This window comes from Barbus barbus (assembly GCF_936440315.1).
Source record: "Barbus barbus genome assembly, chromosome: 15".
NCBI lineage: Eukaryota > Metazoa > Chordata > Actinopteri > Cypriniformes > Cyprinidae > Barbus > Barbus barbus.
Genome location: NC_136743.1, coordinates 4089264 through 4106889, shown reverse-complemented (window position 1 = coordinate 4106889; position 17626 = coordinate 4089264). Strand labels below are relative to the sequence as shown.

General features: G+C 36.8%; 1 protein-coding gene and 1 pseudogene across 2 annotated transcripts; one reads left to right on the top strand and one right to left on the bottom strand.

Moving 5' to 3' along the window:
- Positions 1-295: 295 nt before the first annotated feature.
- LOC306880870 (leucine-rich repeat-containing protein 24-like) lies at positions 296-7728 on the top strand (annotated as a pseudogene). Its single transcript has 4 exons — positions 296-746; positions 3865-4143; positions 5601-5769; positions 6563-7728. The product of its transcript is annotated as a leucine-rich repeat-containing protein 24-like (transcript).
- A 3143-nt stretch (positions 7729-10871) lies between these two features.
- LOC306881800 (polymeric immunoglobulin receptor-like) lies at positions 10872-16788 on the bottom strand. The gene is made up of 9 exons (XM_079436080.1): positions 16738-16788; positions 14392-14488; positions 13430-13750; positions 13010-13324; positions 12787-12814; positions 12444-12613; positions 12188-12228; positions 11597-11677; positions 10872-11396 (listed from the first exon to the last, which is right to left on the bottom strand). The coding sequence occupies exons 2-9, from the start codon at positions 14435-14437 to the stop codon at positions 11391-11393; spliced, it is 1008 nt and encodes a 335-aa protein (XP_079292206.1). The 5' UTR covers positions 14438-14488; positions 16738-16788; the 3' UTR covers positions 10872-11390.
- Between the last annotated feature and the right edge of the window lie 838 nt (positions 16789-17626).

Genomic DNA, 17626 nt, shown 5'->3' with positions numbered 1-17626 from the left:
ATAATCCATGTCTTAATGAAAAGCTGGGGATTTGAGATGGATGAAGCGAGTGGAGCAGGCTGAGGGTTTGATCTGCTCTCCCGGGAGAAGCGTGCAGTGCGCGCCGGCCAGTGTTTGGTGTTGTATTTCATATTCTCTCAAAACAGAAGAGAGATCCTGGAGTCATGTGCACCTCAAGCCTCATGTTTAATTAACCAAAGCCCACCACAGATTCTTCCTAAGAGACTGTTCTGTAGAGACCGGCAGGCAGGAGTGAGAGCTATCCGTCATTCAGATGGGTTTTTTTCCCCTCCTTATGTTGACTCTATGCTTACTTCCCTTTCTGCTCGGCAGGATTCAATTTTCCGATCCACTTAAGCGGGATTCTCATGCGTTACGGATCCGATTAGCTCCCACGTGCATGCACTCTTTAACAACAAGCCCCGTCTTTTTGTCTCTCTCTCTTTCTCTTTTGAACAATTATTCTGCTGGTTTAACTGCAACCCATCTCTCTCTTTCTTCTTTTCTCTTTCCTCTCTTTTGCCCTAGTTCTGCCGCCTCTTTTCTATCATTCCCTCTTTCCTGTTTTCGCAGTTCTTTCTGAGATGAATCCTCCTCAGCTCTCTGCGGTGTTGGTGCTCATGTTGGCCCAGTTGTGCACGACTTCTATCGGTTGTCCTTCTGGGTGCCGCTGCTACAGTTTGACTGTCGAATGTGGATCCATTGGGCTCAAAGAGATCCCGCAAGGCATTGCACACGGGACACAGGTCAGTTGCACAAACACATGTGGATGTCCGTAGGTAGGTCTTCTCAAAATACTGTATTGGGGACAAACATGTCCCTTGACATGTCACAGAAAAGGTTCTACATTAGAAGAACCTTCAACATTCATGGAATCTCTTCATCCCACAGAAGGTTCTTTATAGTGGAAAAACGTTCTTAAAATATTTGCCACACTAAGAAAAAAATAAACTGAAATATATAATATATTCTCTGAAACCTGCACTGACATTTCTTTAGGGAGGCAAAAAGGCATAATTTTTGAAAATTGTATTTTTAAGAGTGAAATGTATCATTTTGTAACATAACCGTTTATTTAATACATTTTGCAATTCACATTTATATAAAAAAGTTATCTTATTATTTAATTTTTTTTATTTGCAACTTATTAGAAATTATATACTTCTTAACTAATGAAAATGCTTTAAATATTTGTTTTCCCAAACTGTAATAATATATATTTTTTATTTATTTACAATTTTACTTGATAACGTGTCTTTGTTTTATCTAAATGAAATTTAACATTTAAATCTGATTTTTGAATTCTACATTTTCTTTTTTGACCTCATGTGAAATCAGCTGCCAAAGTTTAATCGTAGCTGCTCACAAAAAAATCTTATATAAAATATAAAAAATATTATAAAAAAAAAAAAAAAAAAATATTATATATAAAAAAAACATAAAATGTTTTTTTAATTATTTTAATAAAAATAAGTAATATAAGTAATTATATTCAAATAATACGAATATTTGTTTTTGTGTTTTGTTGTTTATTGTTATTATAAATGTTAAAAATGTTTCTAACCTCACAGAACATCAAAAATAGTTCCTACAGTGATTTACTAAATTTGTCTAATTTTTTATTATTTTAATTAAGATCGGTAATTTAATATAAATAATACAATTTTTAATAAATATTCAGATCATAAGAATGATTTTCATGTGTTTTTGGTATTTATCGTTATTATAAATGTTAAAGACAATATGGAAAAACACAGTAACATCACAGAACGTCAAAGCCAGTGTCAATGTTTCTATAACATTTAAAACGATTTATACATTTTCTAATTATCTAAATTTAAATTATTTGAATCGAAATAACTAATTAAATATATAAATAACAAAATTTTTAAAAAATCTCTAAATCACACGAACGATTCTGTGTGTTTTTGGTGTTTACAGTTATTATAAATGTTAAAAACAATATGGGGAAAAAATGATAGAACTTTATAGAATGTTAAAATAGAATGTAATTTCAATCGAAATAAGTTGGCTAATTAATAACAACATATTAAAATCATAAGAAATGTTTTTGGTGCTAAATGATGTTATCAATGTTAAAAGCAATATGAAAAAAAATGAAAATATTTTTTTTTGAAAAAGGTAATTTACATTTAATATACTTTTTCGTCATTTAAATTAAATAGATTTTTGTCATTCAAATTAAATATTTTGTCAAAAGAAATATAATGTAAATTAATAAAAATATTTTTTTAAATGGGTCACTGGCGTCATATTGTTTCTATACAATTTTTTTTTTTTTGAGAAACATCAAGATGATCAGAATAATCAAGTTTATAAAATGTATAAATACTTTTGAAAAATTCATAAATAATTTACATTAGCTTTTATGGGAGAAAACTGGGCTGAATTCAAAACTATAGTTTGTTTTTTAATATTATTTTCAGCAGTTTTGAGAATGATTGATCAGTAGTCATAAAGTCGACATGAAATCAAGTCAAGTTGACCCTGTTTACTGTAGTAAAGGTTTTTGGTCTTACTGTGAATGAGTAAACAATTTTCTTTTTTTTTTCTTTACAGACTTTAGTAAATGAAAACAAAAGTATTACATTAAACAAACTAGCTCACACCTGAACTCACCCACATATAAGAGAGGAACACTTGATCTACTTTCCATCCTGACCCATTTTTTATTTTTTTATTCTGGTCATCTGGTCACCCTAAATAATAAAATACTATCTTCTTTTGTTTGTATACACCTTGACCCACAATACAGCAAACCCAACATTAAAACCGTAGATCATAACTTCAGATGCTGGGGAATCATTCAGAAAATCATGGCCAGCATCACCCTGTGGACCCTATTTGCATGTTTCTGTATCTGCTCCAGTCACATCACTAACATTACTGCAGCTCATGCATATTCATGAGCCAACTCGCATAAATTGCTCAGTTGACCTGTGTAACCTATGCTTCACAAGAAATTTGCTTCGGCTCGGTCCGTGTTTGATCACAGACAATAGCTTGATAGAAATCAATTAGAAAATGAATCAGTGTAATATGTTGCATCAGTTAAATGAGTGGAGACAGGCCACTCAGTTGTTCTGCTCTTGTGAAAGCATATTAATGCCCTTCTGATGCTGCTAATTGATTTGTTTGCATGTTTAAGGCTCAATGATAGTCAATCCAGAATTGTGCAACACTTCCAAAGCTTCGTATTGATCCATTTCATGTTAAAGAAAACCTTCTTTCACTCTGCATTCACCTGGAAAATGAAAGTGATGCAGATTCTCATAAAGTTTTTTTTAAGTAACTTATTGTTTTATTTCTGTTTTTGAACTGAATGATCATTAGACTACAACAATAAAACATAATAATAATTCCATTATTAATAGAATTTAAATAATTATCAGACTACAATTAAACATAAAAATAATGATTCTACTATTAATCTTACTATAATATTACTATTAATGACAACAGAATTAACAATAATAATAATAATAATATGTACAATAATGATAATTTATAATTTAAATGATCATTAGACTACAACAAAAATAAAAAAAAAATATTATTATAATTCCACTATTAATATAATTTATTATTAATTTCATTATTAATGACAGAATTAATAATAATAATGATATGTACAATTTCTTATGATGTTGGATGATATTTTTTTATTCTTTACTATTTTTCTTGTTCTATGTGTGTCTAATCTGTATGTGAAACTCTCTGTGCTGCCATTTTGGCCAAGACTCCCTGCTAGAAGAGATTTATATCTCAATGGGACAATTCCTTGTAAAATAAAGGAAAGAATAATGTACTAATGTTTTGCCACGGAATCTGTGTCCTGTCCAGACCATCTTTCTGCAGGACAATGCCATTGGACAGATCCGTCAGCGGGATCTATCTGACCTCGGGCAGCTGCACTACCTCTACCTGCAGAATAACAGCATCTCCAGTCTGGAGGCCGGGGCCTTCAGGAACCTGGGTCTGCTTCTGGAGCTGGCGCTCAACGGAAACCGCATCCACCTGATCACAGCTGACGTGTTCCGCGGCCTGGACCACCTGCGCATCCTCTACCTCGCAGGAAACCAGATCACCAGACTCGAGGACTACACCTTCCGCGGACTGCAGGTGGAACGACTGTCTGCACCATTTTTCAAATGTTTTACATTTTTTTTTAACAATATGTTATAGGAGCATTAATGTGACTAAAATATTAATTTAAAGATTGGCCATAAAGGTTCAACCAGTGTAAGCTCCATATAATGGACAAAAAAGGGTATTCAAGAGATCCTGATTACATAAAAAAAGTTACTTCCAAAATGAAACTGTACAGAGAAATAAGTGATTTTTGCAATGGAAACGTAATTGACTATAAGTACTATTTTAAAGGTAGGCTAGGCGGTTTCTGTGCTACTAGTGCCACCTTGCAGAAATACAAGTATAAAGCATATTAATGAAAGCATGTCTCAAGGTAAAAAACAGGCTGCTTTTCAATAAACGGTCCAACATATTAGGAATACTTAGCTTACCTGTCGAGAAGAAACTCCCCAAGTTCGTCACATCAATTGAAACGAAACATTTCATCCAAATCCTTCATCTTGTAAAAACCTCTGTCAGTGTTTACCAAGTTTCACATTTTGACTTCTGTAAGGGAATCTTAATATCTTTTACACACTGGTTAAACACCCTCTGGCTCAGTCTGCTACAGTAGCCCCGCCCCAAACTCTCGCTATTGGCTGGTATGCAAACACATAGGTTGACAGGCAGGTAGCAATCCTATTAATTAATGTTCATTTAGGCTACATCACACTGCTTGAGTGTACACATTGGCTGAGGGGGGAAAAGCAAATCTGAGTCTTTCTCTCTTCTGACCAACATAATCAATCTCTAGGCTACCCTTTTGAAAATTAACCATGGTTTTACCACAAATAAAAACATGGTTACTATAGTTAAACCATGGTTTTGATACACCAATCATAGTTTAACCATGGCATTTGTAGTAAAACTGTGGTTATACAAAAGGTAATCAATAAGCCAAAAATCCATGGTTACTACACTTTTACTACAATAAAACCATGGTTAATTTGTTTCTCGTTTGTAAAGTCATAAAAACACTGTCATGGATTTTTATTTTGCTTTTGGGATAAATGTTAACACAGAAATAGGCCTAATATTTGTTGCCGTTTCCAATTGCCACTATAGAAGGTGCGTTGAGTTCAAAGTAAATTAGAACGTATCTTCATAACATTGTGAGAATTTTTGAAATACTAAAACCATAATATTGCTGCCTCACTAAAATTATTTTTTAGAATGTTCCAAATATTTGCACAGCCTTTACATAATATTACGCCAAAGTGTGCACGTTTCATGAGAGTAGAAGGGAAGCAGAAGCCACAGAAAAGCAGTACAAAAACTCACAAAAGTGCTAAATTAATAGGGGCTTTTTCAGCAATGTGCTAATTCGATAGAGACACTGAACTGAAAATAGATGACTCTGCATAATGCTAGATTGCTTTACAAAGTGTGTTTTTATGATAGCTACGGTCATGCCTGTAGTAATAATCGTGATGTAATGCTGATTGCAGCGGTTGCAGGAGCTGCATCTGCAGGAGAATGCGGTGGAGGTGCTGGGAGATCAAGCTCTGGTGGGTCTGTCCTCTCTGGCTCTTCTAGACCTGAGCAGGAACAACCTGATAACCCTGAGTCCCGCTTCACTCAAACCCCTCGTCAGCCTGCAGGTGCTGAGGGTCACAGGTAAGGCTTTCATATTAGCCAATACCACAAAAAAATCGGAAATAACACTACCATTTGGGGTCAGTAAGATTTTTTATCAGTAAATTCATGCATTTATTCAGCATTCTGCATTCAATTGATCAAAAATGACAGTAAAGACATGTTACAAATTTTGTAACAAGGTTACAAAGGATTTCTATTTCACATAAATGCTTTTCTTTTGAACTTTACACTCATTGAGAAAATCTGAAAAAAATAAATAAATCACAATTCCACAAAAATATGATGGAGCACAACTGTTTTCAACACTGATAATAATAAGAGATGTTTCTTGAGTAGCAAATCAGCATATCAGATTTTTTTTCTGAAGGATCACGTGACACTGAAGACTGGAGTAATGATGCTCAGCTTTGCATCACAGCAATAAATTACGTTTTAAACGCTATTCAAATAACAGCTTTTTAAAATTTTTATAATATCACAATATCGCTCTTTTTACTGCTTTTTTGATCAAATAATTAATTTTTAAGATTTTTCTCTTAAGAAAAGCACATGTGAGATTGTTTTATAAATATTAATTAAGAGATGTTTCCGTCGGTAGCTCTGCCAGGTTAAATAAACTAATTAATATTCATGATCCAAACTTTTATTATAAAACAGTCCAGTGTTATATGAGTTGCATGGCCTGCAAACGTACCACAGTGACATGGCATTTAGATGTCAGACCAGCTTTACTTTTTCTCAAATATTTTTGCACAACAACTCTGTTTGAATAAATATTTAATAAAGGCTCATATTGCATTTGCTTTTACAGATAACCCGTGGCGCTGCGACTGCGCTCTGCACTGGCTGCGCGGTTGGATAAACGAAGAGGGTCAGAGGCTATTAAGCTCAGCCGAGCGCCGGATGCTGTGCGCCGAACCTCCACGCCTCTCCCATCTCAGTCTGGTCGAGGTTCCCGCAAACAGCCTCATTTGCATCCCACCCATAGTGCAGCTGGAGCCCAGCCACCTGACGGTGCGTTTAGGGGAGAGTCTCCGTGTGTCCTGCCAGGCGTCCGGATACCCGCAGCCACAAGTCACCTGGAGGAAAGCCTCCCATGGAAAAGCCCAGCTGTCTCCCAGAGGTCTGGTGCAGGAGGTTGGGATGGACGGAGATGCCAAGACCGGAGGGAGATTAGTGACGGCCAGGCCTGGTGGAAAAGGAGGGCTGGCAAGTCGTGGGCCAGTCCGAGGAGGAACCGACGATGGAGGCGACCGGGAAAGCTTTGATCCCGACACGGGAAGCGGGATGCTGTTTCTCAGCAACGTCACGGTGGCGCATGCCGGACGCTACGAATGCGAGGCCTGGAATCCCGGCGGAGTGGCTCGGGTGACTTTTCACCTGTCGGTGAACATGTCTTCGTCTTTGTCCCGCTCGGAAATCTGGCCTCGACTGCATTCCTCGTCTTACTATCATCCTTCTTCGGTGGATGTGAGCCAGGAGCCGATTTACGAGCTTGAAAGCATGGACTTCAATGCACTGGGAACCGCGACCCAGACGGCCATCGCGGTGGGAATCTCTCTTTTGGCATTGACTGCGTTGTTGCTTCTCTGCATGATTTACAGTCGCCACCGCCAACGGCAGAAAGAGGAAGGTGGATACGGCGCTAGCAAAGAGGAAAGCATCCTCTACGTCAACGACTACTCTGATGGTCCCACCACGTTCGCTCAACTTGAAGAGTATCGGGACGAACGCGGCCACGAGATGTATGTGTTAAACCGTGCCAAACCAGTGCTGCCTCCCCCGTCGTCCTGCAATCAACAGGGGTCGACACTAAAGGCCGGTGAGTGCATGCTGACCCCAGGCCGGGCCATGGGGATCGGACCCCGCAGGGCTCCTGCAGAAGGAGGAGAAGGACCTCCGCTTGATCCTGAAGGGTTGTTCATGAACCAGAGCTTGCTGTTTGACACGCAGATCGCTTATGAGATCCACTGCTGAACTGGATCCCTGGATATACTTCAAGGTTCTTGCCATCGGATGTTATCCTGCTGAATTTCCTTTTGTTCTGAGAGCACAAATGCATTTTTTGGTGAAAATAATCGAAGGAATAACATATTTTAAAGCTGCGGTGTGTAGTTTCAGTGCCTGAAAGACAAGGATGTGGTTGAGTCAGTGTTGCTACACTTAAAAATAAAAGTGATACCAAAGAAGAACCATTTTTGGTTGCCCCAAAAACCTGTCAGTGAACAGTTTTATAAAATAAAACATTTTCTTGGTGTGAAGAGCATTTGAATAATCTAAAGAACCTTTTTTCCACTATATAGAACCTTTTGTGCAATGGGAAGTTTAAAGATTCTTTACTGGCATCTATGGTTCCATTAAGAACCTTTAACAATCATGGAACATTTTCATTCCACAAAGTATTTGAATGTTCTTTACATAAAGAGAAAATTGTTCTTTTAAGAACTAATCACTGAAAGGTTGATTCTGGGAACCCAAAACGGTTTCTTCAGTTGCATTGCTACAAAAAAAACACCACTGGGAACCTTTATTTTTTTAAGCGTGTATATTGTGCGGCTCAAACAAGCAGAGAAATGTTACAAACATCGGTGTTTACTCTCTTTGGGGAAATCAACTTACAAATGGCTAGTTATAATCATCTCTGGGATTGCACACAGCAGCTTTTAGGGAATAGTTCATCCAAAAATTGTTACCATTTGCATTGTTTGCATAATTGTTTTGTTCTGTAGAATCACAAATGGAGATTTTTTTTTTTTGAAAGCACTGGGATACATTTTAAGGTTATTTGAAAAAACATATTCCATTTTCCATTCTGCATATTTAACTAGTTTTCATTTGTGTTGCACAGAGGAAAAGTTAAAGCATATGGGTTTGGAAAATTATGTAATTTTTTTTTGTAATTGGAATAATTTTTAAAACATGTTGACAGAAAAAATATTGCATTTTTCTACAGCGATAGGGGTGCTAGGGAAAGGAGAGAAAAGATAGTTGTAAAGCACGACTGCAAAAATAGATCAGGAAGAAAATGCAAGTGAGGAAACGGAGAGTGAAAAAAGTGTTTCCAAGAGTAGTCCAGTGAAATTATTGATTGGATGTAGGCTAGCATTGAAAAGTTTGAGGTCAGTGAAGACATTTATAATATTACAATAGATTTCCATTTCAAATTAATGCTGTTCTTTTAAATTTTCTATACTTCAAAGAATCCTGAAAAAAACAATGCATCACGGTTTTCACAAAAATATGAAGCTGTTTTCAACATTTATAATATATATAAATAATTTCTAATGATTTCTGAAGAATAATATGACACTGAAGCCTGGAGTAATGATGCTGAAAATTCAGCTTTGCATAACAGGAATAAATTACATTTTAAAATATATTCTAATAACACAGTTATTTTAAATTATAATAATAACTCACAATATTATGTCTTTACTGCATTGTTTATAAAATAAATACAGCCATGGTGAGCCCTGTGAGCCCTTCGTTAAAAAACAACCCCAAATTTAATAAAAAAAAAATGATGTAGTTGTGAGGGCTAAAAATGTTTCAACAACCCAATATTCAATACTCACTATGACCATTATGATCATTTATTGCAGCCTCTGTTTTGAACAATAAATGACTGAATTTTCATTTTTGCATGAACTATTCCTTCATTAACAGTGCAGGTTTTTTGCTGAAAGCAAATTCTTATGGAATGAGAGTTGTTACCTACCTTTGAAAGAAGAGGTTACATGAAACTACCAAAAACTGATACTTTTTGTTACTGTGAAATGAAGTGATCCAGGCTGAGGGTTTGACCTCTTGGACAGGGACTGAGGACAACAGCAAAGGACATTTGTCGGGACGTCCCTGTGTCCAGCGTTATGTGTCAGGCAGTGTGAATAGCTTAATGTCTTTCTTCTTGCAAATGCTGTCTACATATTTCAAATATCCTTTCTTTTCCGATGCATTCCTGTGTGTATTTATGTGTGAACGGCAGGCAGGAGAAAAGAATGAAACCTGCTGTAAACAAGAACCAAAAGCGGGTGGGAGGTTTGTTCACTACAGCCTGGATACAAATGAAGTAGTCGCATCTATTTCCCATCTGAAGCTCGTTTGCTCTCCTCTTGACCTCTGTTGGAATAACACTGTGAATAAACAAACAGGACTCTACATTCACAGCTAGCTTTTGTAAGTTATTAGATATGCCAGTTTCTTTCTACTATTGAGTAGTGAACACATCAGGGTAAACTATATAAAAGCATTCATTTCAGCTTGTGGGAACATCTCAAGGTGTTAAGCTTCTGCTCAACAATACAATAGTTTGTGAATTTCTGTCAAATGTCTATCAAATATCAACCTATTTTATCCAAATAAATTATGCCTTTATTTGAGGTTTGCTGTGTCAAAGGAAAATAGTAAAAGTGTATTATAGTAGAGATACTATTATAGATTTATATTAATATTTTAGTTTTAGATTTTTTGTTTTTAGTTCAATTTGAGTCATTTTGTTGTTTTTTTGTAATTTTTTTTTAATCAGTTTTAAATGTCTGTATAGTTTCCATTAATTGTTATTTCAGTTTTAGTTTGAGTTATTTTAGTACAGAAAGGTTGACTTTGCAACTAACTGAAGTAAAAAAAAAAAGTGAAAGTTTCAGTGAATTTTATTGCAAGGAACAGAGTTTGTTTTATGGTTACTGTATGTATAAGTGGCGTGACATACGGCCAAGTATGGCGACCCATACTTTGTGCTCTGCATTTAACCCATCCAAAGTGCACACACACAGCAGTGAACACACACACACACTGTGAACACACACCCGGAGCAGTGGGCAGCCATTTATGCTGCAGCGCCCGGGGAGCAGTTGGGGGTTCGGTGCCTTGCTCAAGGGCACCTCAGTCGTGGTATTGATGGTGGAGAGAGCGCTGGACATTCACTCCCCCCCACCTACAATCCCTGCCGGCCGGAGACTCGAACCCGCAACCTTTGGATTATGAGTCCGACTCTCTAACCATTAGGCCACGACTTTCCCTATAGCCTATGCACAAGCACACACACACACACACACACACACACACACACACAGAGAGAAAGTAATATTATCTTGAATGAGAGACATGTAGACAGTTTTATTAACATTTAATATATTTTAATTGCAAATCCAATAAAATGGATTTATGTATAGATTGAACTAAACCTTACACAGTCAACAATAAAAATGCTAAAATATTTAGCAGCTCAATAAAAAAAGATCAGTTCTTTATGCAAAGACAAATATTGAGTAATTCGATTTCAAGTTGGCGTATTTTTTGGGTTTCTCTGAAGTGTTGTAACTAATCGTAAACTGACCTGAACTCATTGTGTCGGTCTCTGATGTGGTAAAGATGTTTTGAGTTTTGCTTCTCGCATCGACTAAGAATAAACAAGGAAACTAATAATCTGACATAACCATGACCCTGTATGCAACACATAAGTTCCTCTTTTTCTTCCTCACATTAAATCTTTTGCGGCTTTACAAGAAACAGTGCATGATGTAAAACAGACGAAGATGCCATTACTTCAGACTGTAATATTCATAAAGCGAATGGCCAGATATCATCTGTTATTAGTGAAGTTTCGGAGTGCTGTAGATCACTTCCTCTCGTTCAGGAGGTCAGCTCTGAGAATGATTTAATAAAACACAAGACAGAGTGAGATGAATTTCAATAAGTCAGTGATTTAAAGCATCGAGGCCACTACATTATGCATTTCATAATGTAGATAATATCATAAAATCAAACAGATTACATCATAGTCTTGCATAAGGAAATATAGGCTATCATTTATGTGCATTAATATTATCAGCAATGCAAAACTTACAATGGAGACCTGGTTTTGTTCACGATCTTCTGCTTTCTTGAAGACCACGGTGTCATACGCGACAGTCGTTGGACATTCTGCCTTTGAAAGAAGAGAGATAACACAATGGAATGAGTGTTATACAGTGCACAGGCCCGTTAACACCAAGAACAATAACTATATTAACGTTCACACCAACAGACAATAACGTTCTGCAGTTAAGGACTGCCAGGTCTGCGGGGGAAAAATCCACCCAATTGATAATGGCAATCAAAACTAGCCTAATCATATTTTTTCCTAGGTTTTCCCCTCCGACGAATTCGTCCTTGAGAGATAGCTTTAACCCGTGACAAGGAGTCTAAAAGGAGCCCAATTCCACACTGAAACTCCGGACTTGGCAACATTGTGAACACTCTTTAAAGTCCAGTGGATTCTGATTGGCTGTCAATGTTTTTATTATTCTGAAAGTGATTCCTCTGTGTTGTTATCTTTGTAATTGTGGTGTGAACTTATTCTCATAGAACATGTATTCTCATAGAATAAGAACGTTTTCTTCCGTGGTGAGAACGGGTCTTTAGTCTGACGTAGACATCTTAAGGCCTAAACACATACCACAGAGCAGACGTCTGGTCCTCGTTTGGACAAAGCCCCATCTTAAAACAGGAAGAATCGTATTACAAAACCACAAGAAACCTAAAAAAGTTCCTCTATTCAAAATAATATACAAATGAGAAAAAAATAAGTGATATTCATGGGTAGTTTTCACCAAGGTAATGTAATGCGACAGTACAATAGCTCCTGTGAAATTGGATTTGAGGCATTAGCAGTGGAATAGTGCTTTGAATGGAATATAAGTGTTAGAACTGACTGTGTTTTTGTATTAGCCTCCAGATTACTAAAACCAGCATCAGTAACAGAAGCAGCGGCACAGCAGTATAGAGGAGGAGAAAAAGCCAGTCCATCTGCTCAGAAGAGTCTTCAAGAGAGCAGTTGCTGTCCTCCGTATCATTGCTTGCTATTGTGTTACTGCAGACGGAGCTGTTATTAAAAATTGAATAGTTTAATTGGTTTAAAATGTGAATATAAACCTAATTAAGAAAACTTGCTTTTTAATCAGTAGGTGGCAAAATATATTTACATCGAACTAAATATGAGATTATGTTTACTGTTATCCCTGATTATCTGACTTGATAAATTCAAGATTTACTTACGGAAATAGACCAACATCATCACTTTCAGCTGAGTTCAGAAGACAAAGAAGCAAAAGATGATTAAAAAAATTAAAAATAAATAAATAAATAAAATAAATAAAAATTATATATATATATATATATATATATATATATATATTTTTATTTTTTTTTTATTTTTTTTTTATATATACGTCAAATATAAATAAATGCTTTTGTAAAGTATAACTGGACTTACACATACTTTTATTTTTATTTTCCCTCTGAACAAGGATCACCGGAGCCTGCAGATCTCCTACAGAGCAGAAGTACCAGCCAGAATCAGTCAGTCTCAGTCCAGTCATCAGCACAGTGAAGGATCTTCCCCCATCATCATCACTGATCTGGACTGATGAATTCTGGGATGTGTCAGTCCTCCCCACTGTGTAACAGCTCTGATCTTTAAGTCTGCACCACTGTTTGACTTTATTCTGATATCCAGAACTGTAGATACACTGAACTCTGATCTCATCACCTTCACGTCCAGATACTCTGCTGCTCACCGCAAACACATCAGGAGCTGAACACAGACAGCAAAAACTTTGAGTTAAACATTTTATATTAAAACAATATAGTGGAAATTTCGAAAATAATGTTAATGCACCAAAAAAAAAAAAGTACTTACTTTTTTTAACAGTTACATACAGATGTTTTCTGTCATCTGGTTTTGTATGAGAGCCTATCTCCACAGCGCACCAGTAAAATCCAGAGTCTGAAGACGTTGGATTGTTGAGTTCCACAGTAAAAATATTGTGTGCTGGATAATCAGTTATTGTCCATTTCCCTGTAGCATTTCCATGGGCTATAATTTTGCAAGAATGCCAAAAATACCCTTTGCACCAGTATTTTAAGTTTGGTTTATGCTGATTATCATACAGACAAGGGATTGTAATGGTTCCTCCTTCTCTCACAGTTACATGATCTACTGTCTTCATACTCAAAGTTCCTGCAACCCACACACACACACACACACACACATACACACCTCATCACCACCAAAATTCTGATTATTTTGTAAATAGAATGTTTATTTTGTCAATCTTTTGTAAAACAACATTTTCAAACTTTCTGTAAAAAATGATATCATTTGTGATATGTAAACATGAAAGAATCTGATCTTCAGTAAGAACAGACTGAAACACTAAAATAATAATAATAAAGGTTTATTTATCAAATATTCCCTGATTTATTTTTAAACGATATTGCTGTTAAATTAATAATAATAACAATGATAATTGCAGGTAAATGTATAGGACACATTTTTCCCATATGGCAAGAATCAGTGTTGCAATCTTGTGGTTACTGAGTCATTAATAAAAGCTATTGAAAGGTTCCTCATTCATGTGAATTTGAAGCAGATTTTCTTTGCATTGAAGCTTTACACAGCTGATAATATAAACAGATATAAACTGAACCACACTCTTAATTGGAATATATTCAACAAACAGTTTTATTTAATGACCCTGTTGTGTCCTTAGGAAGCTAATCCAACAAAATACACAAAGAAACAACAGCAGAAAAACAAGGTAGTTTATCAAACAAATGTAAAACCATGTTTTGGGGTAGAATGTATGTTCTGTGTCTTACCTGCGATGTAAAGTAAAACACCAAAGAGAATCTGAGGGCGAGCCATGTGAAGGTCAGAGTGAGTAAAAGACAGAACCTAAAATGAACATTTCACTTCCTGCCAGAGAGAAATAAGCAGTTCCTGTTACTGTATTCACTGCTGTAATGAAAACTGAAGTCAGCAAAGACCTTACAGACCAACCGTGTGCTCACAACTGTTTGATCATATCCTTATTGCAGTAATGGTTTGACACATGAGTATTTGTCTAAATATGCACAAAAATATACAAGGTATCATAACTGTACGAAACAAAGACATGACTAATTAGCTTAGTGACCCTTCATTCATAACATAAAGCAACAATCAATATATTTTTATATATTGTATATTTATATATTGTATGTCTGTTCATGTGCTTTATGCATAAAATCTAGACAGAATATACATAAGTTTTGAGCTGCAAATAAAAATCATTCAGTGTGTCCAAATATGAAGACGTGGATTAGTATTAACAAGGCATGTAAACATGTCCAAGGTTCAAATCCAAAGCAATTCAACAAGCAAAATAAATAATGACAAATGCAAATAGTAGTCATTTGCATAACAGATAACATACATAGATGACCTTCCTCCAACTTTGCCTTTCCATGCTTTTGTTTTTCAGAAACACAATCCAATTTTCTCAATAAAGTCACACTCATTCCTTCAAAAGCCAGCCCCCCCCCCCACACACACACACACACACACACACATAGATAGCACAAGCAAATGGGGGCATGGTTGGATCCAGATTCAACTCCTCACCTTACATATACCTAAACCTACCCATCTCCACCCCCTGATCCCTAAACCTACCAGCCCCCTAGATGTGGATCCAATCACGCCCCCTGGATCTTGTGGACTGCAGCGAGCCCTATTTGAGAAATCCACTGCACCAGATGTAGAGAAATAGGCTGATATATTTTTGAGTGTGACCCATAATGACTAATCTTGAGAATGCAATGCCTGATCTTCACAAAACATGGCACACATGTACAACAAGACAGTCTGAAAAAAAGCCAAATTTGATGAGTTTCTGCTGCTCAGTAGGCATTGAACATATTAAAATTAAATATTTCAACTCTATTCTTTAAATGTAATCATTTTTACACACACACATTATATAGTGGCCATTCAACAGAGACTGCGCAACTCTCAGTCACTGAAGCCCTGCGAACTGCAAAGGCTGATTCCAAATCGTCAGTCCTCATTCTGCTGGATCTTTCTGCTGCTTTTGACACTGTCAATCATCAGATGCTCCTGTCTACCCTCTCATCACTGGGCATCACTGGGATTCCACTTCGCTGGTTTGAATCCTATCTCACCGGTAGATCCTTCAGGGTGGCCTGGGGAGGGGAGGTATCCAAACCACATCAACTGGTCACTGGAGTTCCTCAGGGATCGGTTCTTGTACCCCTCCTCTTCTCCACATACACTGCATCTCTGGGTCCCATCATACATGCACATGGCTTCTCCTATCACTGCTACGCCGATGACACACAGCTCTATCTCTCTTTTCAACCAGATGACCCAACGGTAGCTGCACGGATCTCAGGCTGCCTGGCGGACATCTCGGCATGGATGAAAGAACATCACCTACAGCTCAACCTGGCAAAGACGGAGCTTCTTGTCTTCCCTGCCACTCTACAGCATGACTTCACGATTCAGTTAGGCTCATCAATGATTACCCCATCAACTTCGGTCAGAAATCTTGGTGTAATCTTTGATGACCAGCTGACCTTCAAAGAGCACATTGCAAAGACTGCTCGATCCTGCAGGTTTGCATTACACAACATCAGAAAGATCAGGCTCTTTCTGACAGAGCATGTTGCGCAACTTCTTGTCCAGGCCCTTGTTGTTTCTAGACTGGACTACTGCAATGCTCTTCTGGCTAGAGATAGAAGAGAAAACTTAATGGCAGGTACCAAAACAGAAGAGAAAACTTAAAGGCAGGCTTAATCGCTTCTTTATGTACGGCAGAGGTGCTATATAGCACCTCAACCAGAGTGAGATGGTATATCTGCTGGAGTAGTTGTGATCAACCTCCCCAAAATACCGCTCAAGTACCGTTGAAGAACCTTTTTTTTTTTTTTTTTTTGTGTATGGTTCTACATTTCACAAATATCCCGTATAGCATCTTTAAAGATAGGAGCTAAAGCACTTAAAGTGGTTCCACCAATGATTATGAGCCAATGACCCACTTTTAAGGCAATTTAGCACCATTTTGTTAAGAGTGTTGGTTGTCTTTAGGGGTCACATTAAAATGTTCTTGCAAGAAAAGTAATGGGGATTGATTTTTTTAAATCGTCAAGTAAGTTTACACCTACATGTCTGCCTCAGCGTGAGATGGTGTATCTGCTGGAGTAGTTGTAAATGCTTGAAAGGAGAAAAAAAAATAAGGGTAGTTTGCGTGCATAGAGAATTAACTCATTTTTAAGGCTAAATTAGTTCGTAATCTTACCTCTTTTGGGTTCAGTGACTGTGAGTTGAACAGGAGCCTGCAGATCTCCTACAGAGCAGAAGTACCAGCCCGAATCAGTCAGTCTCAGTCCAGTCATCAGGATCTCTTGCAGTATATTGGATCTCTTGCAGTATATTATATACTGAAAGAGATCCAATGTGACCCCTTACACCAGCATTTGCTGTTTTGTTTATGTTTTTTTATCATACAGACATGGAAAAATGCCAGGTGATCCAGATTTCACTCCGATTTTCAGTGCATTATTTCCAGCATCATCTGCAGACAAGATTAAGCGTAGGGGAAAAAACTTAACCATGCATAAACTGCACATTATGGAAAAAGAGCTATACTGAAGAATTAATAGCCTAAAGAATTCACATTAAACTGTTTTAAATATTCAAGTTAAAACATTTTAACATTTTAAAACAATTTAAAAATGCTAATTAGAGAGTATTATAATTTTTTTTTTACCTGAGATGCAAAGTATAATACCAGGGAGAATCAGAGGGTAAATCATGTCTATAGCAGAGTGCATGTACATGAGAGGATCTGGTCACTTCTCACAGTGTCTCTGTTTCCTCATGTTTCAGAGGAAGAGCAGAAACATCACCTGAAACCACATAAGCATTAGCGAGTGAGCAAAGTAGCCAGTTTGCAGTCAGTAACCTCACACTTCATGGTTTTAGTCCCTCTCTTAGTGAACCCGCAAACACTGAACAAAATATTAGTAGAAGCGTGAAAATGATCAACTTAAA

What these genes read in the sequence shown, in the direction of transcription:
- LOC306881800 (XM_079436080.1), bottom strand. Translation starts at nt 14,437, where the DNA reads ATGGCTCGCCCTCAGATTCTCTTTGGTGTTTTACTTTACATCGCAG. An exon ending in GAGGGAAAATAAAAATAAAA is followed by an intron (nt 12,815 to 13,009) that starts GTATGTGTAAGT and finishes TTCTGAACTCAG; the next exon opens with CTGAAAGTGATGATGTTGGT. An exon ending in GATGATGTTGGTCTATTTCC is followed by an intron (nt 12,614 to 12,786) that starts GTAAGTAAATCT and finishes TTTTAATAACAG; the next exon opens with CTCCGTCTGCAGTAACACAA.